At 40.6% G+C, this 8,989-nt stretch overlaps 1 protein-coding gene across 1 annotated transcript; it reads left to right on the top strand.

Moving 5' to 3' along the window:
* Positions 1 to 1,050: 1,050 nt before the first annotated feature.
* LOC120080021 (uncharacterized) lies at positions 1,051 to 1,782 on the top strand. The gene has a single exon (XM_039034554.2). It carries the CDS (start codon positions 1,051 to 1,053, stop codon positions 1,780 to 1,782), a length of 732 nt encoding a protein of 243 aa, XP_038890482.2.
* The last annotated feature ends 7,207 nt before the right edge of the window (positions 1,783 to 8,989 follow it).

The following is an 8,989-nucleotide window of genomic DNA, read 5'->3' on the forward strand; positions in this document are numbered from 1 at the left end:
GTTCCCCTATTCTTTGCGTGATGATGCAAAACAATGGGTGAACTCATTGGAGCCTGGTGAAATCACCACCTAGGAGAAGTTGGTGGAAACATTTATGCAAAAATACTTCCCACCTACCACCAACGCGAGGAGGCGTCGAGAGATTATAAACTTTGAACAAGAAGAAGCTGAGACCTTAAGTATCGCATGAGAGCATTTTAAGGGATTGGTCAAGAATTTCCCAAACCATGGACTACCTCTAACTATCCAAATGGAGACGTTTTATGGGGGATTGAATAGAGCATCGTAGATGGCAGTAGACGCAGCAGCGGTTGGTGGACTTATGGACAAATATTACACTGAGCCTAAAGAGATATTAGACCGCATTGCTAAACACAACATAGAATGGGTGAATGATACATATGATGGAAGAACTGACAAAAAGAAGAGATCTCAAAACATTAATTCTATCGATGCCAGCGCAATAGCCACACTTTTTGCTCAAGTGGCTATGATGACCAGCCTTTTGCAGAACATAACGCTAGGAAACGCATCGAATCAGCAGAAGGTGAATCAGGGAGAGGCGTTCGGGCAACCCACGGTTAGTTGTGTGGGCTGTGGAGACCCTCACTCCTATGCGGATTGCCCACAGAATCCTCAGTCAGTATGTTTCATTAAAAACAACCCATTTCCAATACATATAATCTTGGATAGAGAAACCATCCAAAATTTTCTTGGATAGGAGGAAATCATCAGGAGCACCACCTAGGGACGAGCCAACAATGAAGGAAAAGACCGCCACCTGCATTTCAACAAACGCATCAGCATCACCAACAACCCTTCAATAGAGGAGGACAGGCGTCGAGTTCAGGATCTCCGCTTGAGAACCTATTAAAGAAGTACATAGCCCAGAATGACGCGTTGCTGAAAAGCCAGGCGTCGTCTATCAGAAACAGGAAAATACAGGTAGGGAAGATAGCGAGCGAGTTGAAGAGCAGGTAGCCTGGAGTTCTACCTAGGAATACTGAAACACCTGGGAACAACAATGGGAAGGAGTAATGTCACGCGGTGATGTTGCGAAGTGGAAAAGCTTTGGAAGAAAGAAAAATGAATCCAAGAAACAACAGTCCTTCAAAAGAATGCATCACACGTTCAATGGATCAAGAAGAAAGAATGCTTAAGACCACAAGCCATTTAGAACCCAGTACGTCTGTCGCGGGAGAACCTGCGGTGCCGCTGAATGCACCATTCCATAGACATCTGATGAAGAAGAATGAGGAACAACAATTCAAGCGCTTTCTTGAGCCCCTGAGGCAATTGTATATCAACATTCCACTTACAGAAGCCCTGGAGCAGATACCAAAATATTTCAAATTTTTTAAGGACATTTTAGCGAAAAAAAGAATAGTCAGCGAAACGGAAGTAATCGCACTAACGCAGGAATGCAACACGTTAGTAAGCAATAGTGTACCAAAGAAACAGAAGGACCCTGGGAGCTTCACAGTTCCTTGCTCGATAGGAGGATTGGATGTGGGTCATGCGTTGTGCGATTTGGGAGCTAGCATTAATCTCATGTCTCTCTCAATCTTTAAGAAATTGAGAATTGGCAAAGCACAACCCACTTCTGTTACTCTTCAGCTCGCTGACAGAACAATCAAGTACCTAGAAGGAAAGATTGAAGACGTTCTGGTAAAGGTTGATAACTTCATATTTCCAGTAGACTTTATTATCTTGGATTATGAAGCAGATAGGGAGGTACCGATTATCCTTGGACGCCCTTTCTTAGCTACTAGGAAAGTTTGAATTGATGTGCATAAAGGCGAATTGACTATGCGCGTAGATATGAAGAGGTGAAGTTAAATGTATTAAACGCATTAAAGTTCACAGATGGCGAAGATTGTAAACTGAAAAGTATTGAGTTGCCTGAAGAAGAGACCCATGTATGTGAGGTCCTCGCGTTGGAGGAGAACCTGAACGAACCAGAGCCGCCAAGTCTGAGTGAGTGGCAGATAAAACCAACGCGTCCATCACTTGAGGAACCACCAGAACTCGAGTTGAAACCGTTACCTAGTCACTCGAAATATGCCTTTTTTTTTTCCAGGGAAGTTAATATCCAGGTGGTCAGGTGCATCATTAAAACAGTCTTTCCATATGAAGCAGTGGAAGTAACATGGGAAGATGGCACTAATGCATTCAAAGTAAATGGCCAAAGAGTGAAGTCATACTTTGAAGATGGACTGAAACGTCAAAAGTCATCCCTCACACTATGCGAAGCCAGCTGAGGCCCGCATCAAAGAATCCCTGCGTTCGCATCGCCATATATTCCAGGGACGCTTCCTCTATCCTTGCCTTTTTGCATTCTATATTTTACAATGCGTTTGAGTTTATTGGTTTGTTTGTTTGTCTATGTTTTTAAGATTGATTGTTCTTTGTTTCTGTCTTCATAAGTGAAATTTTACTTTTCTTTTTTTAAAAGTTGTGTACAATTGGGATGGGAATAACGGACGCATTAGACTCAAGTCTAACGCATGGCCCAGTTGAAGGGACACGTCTCGAGAATACAAAAGCACTCGAGTGCTTAGAAACCCAAGACGTCCCTTTAGCTTCACATTCATTATGGACGTCAGGCACCACCTGATGTCAGCCCACTGCCTCAATTAATCTATAAAAAAGAACGAACATTTCATTTTCCTTCTTCTTCCTCATTTCTTACTCGAGCCATCTTTGAAATGAAAGGAAAAAAAAACCCTAGCCTCTCTGTTTCCCTCATCGCCGATCTGCTCAAACTCCTTTCCAGCCACAATGTTGTCTGTATCAGATAGTCAGAACCAAACCATGAGCTTCGGGAACGACTCGCCGATAAGTTTCTACTCTTCCTCGTCTGTTTCGATTTCACCTCCCCCGAGCCCTAAAAAAACCTCCAAAGCCCCGGTTCAATCCAAACCCACGCACGGCGGAGCAACCTTTTCTTCCCAGCAGCCGTCTCGGTCGAAACCTTCCATGACACCCACAAAACCCACTTCTAAAACCACCAAAGCCATCGCAACCCTCCCTGCAAAGAGCCCTCAACCAAAACTTAAAACTACCCCTAAGCCAAAAGCCAAGACCCCTGCAAAACCGAGGCAGCGTCCGTTATCTACAGCTGCCACTAAGCCCTACACCAAGCCTGCCCCACCACCATTCATTCCTAACATAACCCTGGTGGGTGCAACACATGATCCACTTCCAGCCTACCTTCACAATGCCCCATCTCCAGCCGTGCGTCCACTGCCTCCACTTTCTATCCAACCCTTAGCAACCATCTACCCAGTCGACTCAGATGTGTCAAGCCAACCGTCGCGTTCATCCATACTCATATCCTCCCCTGGGTCGCCTCATACTACATCAAGCACCCCTTCAGTTACTCCACCCAGACCCTCCTCTGACAGTCCTGCGTGAGCGTAACCCTGAAGAGTTGGCGGAATTGGCTCGGCTGGGCGAGCAGGAAGTTTTTGGTGCTATTTTGGTGAGTCTCAATCAAAGCCAAGAGGAAGACCAAGTGATGCATTCAGACCCACCTAACGCATCACTTGAAATGGACAAAGCGGAGCGGTACGCTATGATGCTTGAAGTGGAATTAGAAGAATATAGAGAAGAAGAAAGGATAATTGGCCCAAATGCGTCTCAATCACGTCAATCTGACGTGAATGGAGGACCCTTAAAATCAAAGAGAGTGACAAGGAAAACGAAATTAATATTGGAGGAAGAAGATGAGCAATCAGCATCCGATCCTGAAGATGCAACGCATGGGAGTTGCTCAAGGCACGATGCACTAGAGAAGGACTTGGAATACTACTAATCCGTGAGGTAAAGGAGAAAGAAGACAGCTCGCCAAAGGGAATTGGAGAATGAATTGAGAGAGCTAGCAAGGGAAGCCAAAGAACACGCAACAGGAAAACGCAAGGTAACCGACGCGTTACCTAAGAAGACCTCAGGAAGAAAGCGTCAATTAAGTGATATACTAGTAGAAAAGGGCTTCTTTCCTGAGCGCCACCCACTGCCAATATACATAACAGAAACAATAAACGCATTGGAATGGAGTCGTTTCGCATGTTCGACACCAACAAGTTTGACATGGAGAAGAACACAACCTACGTTGATGGGGTATTAGTGCGCTTCTCAGCCGACAAGATCAACGAAGTGTTCAACATTGACAATAATCCAGACGTGGAAGGTAATCGCATCTTGGAGCAGCCAACGCCAAGTCAACTGGAAGATTCGTTAAGAACGGTAGCCAAACCTGGAAGTAAGTGGCAAACACCTAGAAACGGAGCAAAGATGCTAGCTTCCAGGAACTTAACCCCAGATGCGAACATATGGTACTATCTGATCAAAAGGAGCATCATGCCTACAATGCATGATGAAACACCGTCAAAAGAACGCGTCCTGGCTACCTATTGTGTCATGCAATGCATCCCTTTAAATGTTGAAAGAATTATAAGGGATAAGATCAAGGCCATCAAGACTAAACCACGAGGGTAACTCTACTTCCCTTGACTGATCTATGCACTATGTGAACACAAGGACATCCTTCTGGGGGATGATCATGAAGAGATCGATGGTTTGATAGATATAAAGTTAGTAAGGCGTTTACATCATGGTTTGCCATATCAACCTGCCTTACCTACCAAAGAAGTGGCAACCAAACCTCGATCATCCAAATGCGCCCCCAAAAAAAGACGCATCCGATTGTTGAACACAGCGATGAAGCTTCAGAGTATGAAGAATATGAAGCCGAGCTTGATCTTACGGATGAAGAAGCGCAGCCAATTCTCAACCTTACTCTCCATGACTCACCAATGGCCCCACCAGAAGGGAGTCTTGATCAAACGCATCAAGAACCTACTCAGATAGATTAAGACATCCCTCATTCCCTTCCTTTTCCCCCATCAAGTCCAATTCCAAATTTTGTGCCTCCTCCAACCATCTATGAACTAATTGGATTAGGATCAAACAACACACCAAATTTTGAAGACCCAATTGGAAGAAATGAAGAACCAACACCTCCTCAATGCAACGCTGACTTAGAAGAGTTGAAAACTTCCATTAGTGATCAGCTCAGACTATTGACCACGTCCATCAAAGGTCTTCAGCAACAGAATCGGGTTCTAAGAGATTACCTAAGGCAGCAAACACGAAGGATGCAAGACCAATTCATTTATACAACACAATACATCAATCAGGTCTTGGTTGGGATGTTTGCTCTGCCTCCATTGCCTGCCCATCTTATCAACCCTTTGCGCTTTATGGATGAAGACCCTAGAGAAGAACGCAGAGATGACCGCCGGCACAATAGAGTTTTGGGGTGTTGGGTTATTTTGTATTTTGATTTAGTTGATGTTCTTTTGTATTTGCTTGACTTGTTTGTTTGTTTCATGTGAATCTATGAAAATGAATGAGAAGTTTCTATCATTTTGTTCCTTGCATTTGACCTTAGCATACTTTATTTTTGTTCTTTAGATATTTTCTAAGTCTTGTGCTTTGCCTGACCTCAATGATATCAACTATATGAAATCTATAAGTATAGAGTAGGCGTTAGAAAAATCAATAAAGCTTGAACTTCTCTAAAAAGACTATGTTTTCTTTCTAACGCATGCAAGCTTTAAGTCTTAAACTCCTTTCGGACTCTCAAAGCCTTTTTGAAATTTTGTTTTTCTTTTAGCAATGAGGATTTAGCTCGTCTCCAAATGGGATGAGTATAGCTCATCTCCAAATTTGGGGATGAGGAAAATTCGAGTTAATATGCATCAAACGAGTACATAAAAAAGAAAGGGAACAAAATAAGAAAAATGTTAAACGCAACTCTTCTGTCACTACTTTAAAAGAAAAACCTCAAAATGGCATGAGTTAAGTTGGAACAAACACTTAGCCGTAGTTGGATGCTCGCATGACACCTGTGGGGACAAGCCAAAACGAAGTTAAATCTCCTAGACCAACGCGTCCCATAGAACTCTATCTATTATGAAGAAATTATATCTTGAAACGCATGAATATTAGATATGAGTTAGTTGTGAAGGGTTCTCACTCGTAGTTGGATGCTCGCATGACACTTGTGGGGGCAAGCCAAAACGAAAGTGGGATACCTGGAACAACGCATGGGTAAGTGAATTCATATTTTTTTTTCTTTTTATCTGGAATTTACTTTAAAAAGAGCATCTAACACATTGCTAGTTTAGAAAAAAAAAAAAAATAGAATGTCTTGAGAAATGAAAGGAGTTATTGATAAAAGGTCTGCTGCATCTGAAACTAAACATTAGTCCTTTTAGAAAAGAGTTAATTTGAGTTACATTTTCAAAACTCTTGTCTCAAACTTATGAATGAATATGATGAGAGACGAACTCTGCACACCTAAGACAAAGGAGATAACAAAGAATTATTTTGGAATGCTTGAGGACAAGCATTGTTTAAATTTGGGGGTGGTGATAACTTTAGAAATACAAGTTATTTTTGCTTTTAAGTTGGAACAACTAAGGTTTTTAATGAAAAATTCTCCTCATTTTTAGAAGAAACGCATGGATTTATTCAAACATTAGCAAACTCATGCAAAAAAGTTTTATTACTAAATATCGTGGCATTAATGCATTGTATTGCACACGCATTAGAGAAGTGCCGTAGGGAAAGCTCTAACGCATGGGCCATGCATTGGAGGGAATTTAACACAGAGAAGATTCATTGATCCAGGCTGATTGTGTCACATCACCACTTGCAAGTATGGGCACGAGCAGCAGGCGGCGTCTGAAAAGCTTCCGAGAGTCAGATGGCGTCTGAAAAGCTTCCAAGAGTCAGACGACTGATCAGGGCATGGACTTTAATGCTGACTAGGGCATAGACTTTAATGCTGCCCATTCACAAGGTGGACATGACCAACGCCTATAAATAGATGAAGTCCCTCCAAAGTTTAGACAGTTAGAGTTAGTACAAAGAAACTATCAAGATTCTCTCTCTCTGTAATTAGCGTAGTCATAGTTTAAGCTGTGCTGTGGTGCCAAGATGATCAGAAGGGTTGAGAACCACCATAAGCGCCGGTAAGGGAGCGGAGGAAGCCAAGCTTGAGAAAGATACTTCGTCCAACTCCTATACAAGTGATTGTACACAACAGAATTGAGCCAAAGAGATATAAGAGATTGTACTCTACAGTTTGACTCAGTTCATTTCATATCATTTATCACTTTCATTGCATTTGATTGAATATTGCATTTGTAAAGACAATTTGCTTCTTTATAAAATTCATATATTTGATCCATCACATTTTACTATTGTTTATTTCTTGTTTATGTTGAATACATTTATACTTTATGCAAAACTTCATTTCAACGCTCAAGCCAATGTGATCAATTGGTGAAAGCATCCTTAGCTTAGATTATTCGAGAGAATAGATAAGTCGGCATCAAGTAGGATGCCTAGTACATCTAGAGATAGACTTACTGGTGTCTATTGCATTTTGTGTTAGACACATGCATCCTAGAAATAGGTTTTGCATGTTATTCGCATTGAGAAGTGATGAATAAAGTCTAACGCATAAACAAAAGATAAGAAAATCATCCCATCTCATCCACATCACATTCTTATTTGTGTACATTTATCTTAGACCGACGCATACCACTTACATTAAACTCCATTTTCGCATGATCCATCACTCACCACTTAACTCTTTTGTATCTTCTTGCACAGGCACAACATTTTAGTGTAAATAACACATTTCTCTTTATATATTTAGGAAAACCCCTACAATAGATATAACGCAAGGTCTGTGTTTGTTTAACTGAATCCCTGAGTTCGACCCTTGACTTGCCAGGAACCTAAATTAGATTTATACTTGGGTTTGGTTTAAGAAAACTTGAATGTCATTAGAAGGAGTGTCGTGCGTTCTGATTGCATTTCTCTAATGCACTAACTCGTTACAAATACTTAAACGCATCGAAGCATCAACGCATCATCTATACTTAGAATTTATTTTTCCAACCTATTTTATACAATACACTCCCAGCTTGAATCACGATAACAACAAACATGGATCAGTTGGCGCAGTGGATTATCTCAGCTAGGTTGGCACAATCTTAGCACTCTCATCATCTCCTACTTCTCTGTATTGATATTCAATAAATATATGGGGAAAAGTTACAAAAGGTTAGAGATAATTATGGATTACCTTTATTTTTATTTGAACTATATTTAATCTTGCATTGTTCTTGGGAACTTAAGCTCTTTATCAAGATTGTGTCTAGCACTCCTTGTAATCGAGACCAAAGTTAGGCAGTAAACTGACATCGAATAAACAAATAATCTATATCTTCCTCACAAATTTTACATAAATGAGGCTAATTGGGATTAAGATTGTAGCCTGGAAGTCTCTTTCGTAGATTGTCCATGTCGGTGATGCTTTTATGTAAGATGGTCCAAATTAAGAACTTCCATTTTTTTGGGATGGAAGTCTTCCAAAGATTTACTTAAGTCTTTTCATTGAAAGATTGTAACCCGTAAGCTAAGCACATTAATTACAAGCAATAATCTTTTGTGTTATATGATCATTCAATCAAATGGGTGAATCCAAATCCCTAGGCTAAGTTTTTTCTCAATTGGTATTCCGTTTTCAATTTTCACTAGTTATTTATATTCTCACAATTTATTTTCTCTTGCTATTTATATTAATTGCAATACAATAAAACCTCCCATTGGTTACCTTAAGAACATTGAACCATAACTATAGGAAAACACAAGCACTCCTTGTGTATAGTCCCGACCAAATATTAGTACTATTTTAGTTTGGGTTCGGAGTTTATAAATTTTATTTGATTGGATGAGAGGGGATTTGATACCCTTTCTCGGTCCATCAAATTTATAAATGAACTCAATTAAGGAGAATGAAATAAGAATGTGAATAACTTATAATTTTTGTATTATAGTTGCAATGAATTTTTTTTTTTTGTGCAAAAAAAGGGGTTATTAAAATTGTCATTGTTGGAAATTTTCT

Source organism: Benincasa hispida, chromosome 1, assembly GCF_027475165.1.
Source record: "Benincasa hispida cultivar pf3 chromosome 1, pf3_genome.v1.1, whole genome shotgun sequence".
Taxonomy (NCBI): Eukaryota; Viridiplantae; Streptophyta; class Magnoliopsida; order Cucurbitales; family Cucurbitaceae; genus Benincasa; species Benincasa hispida.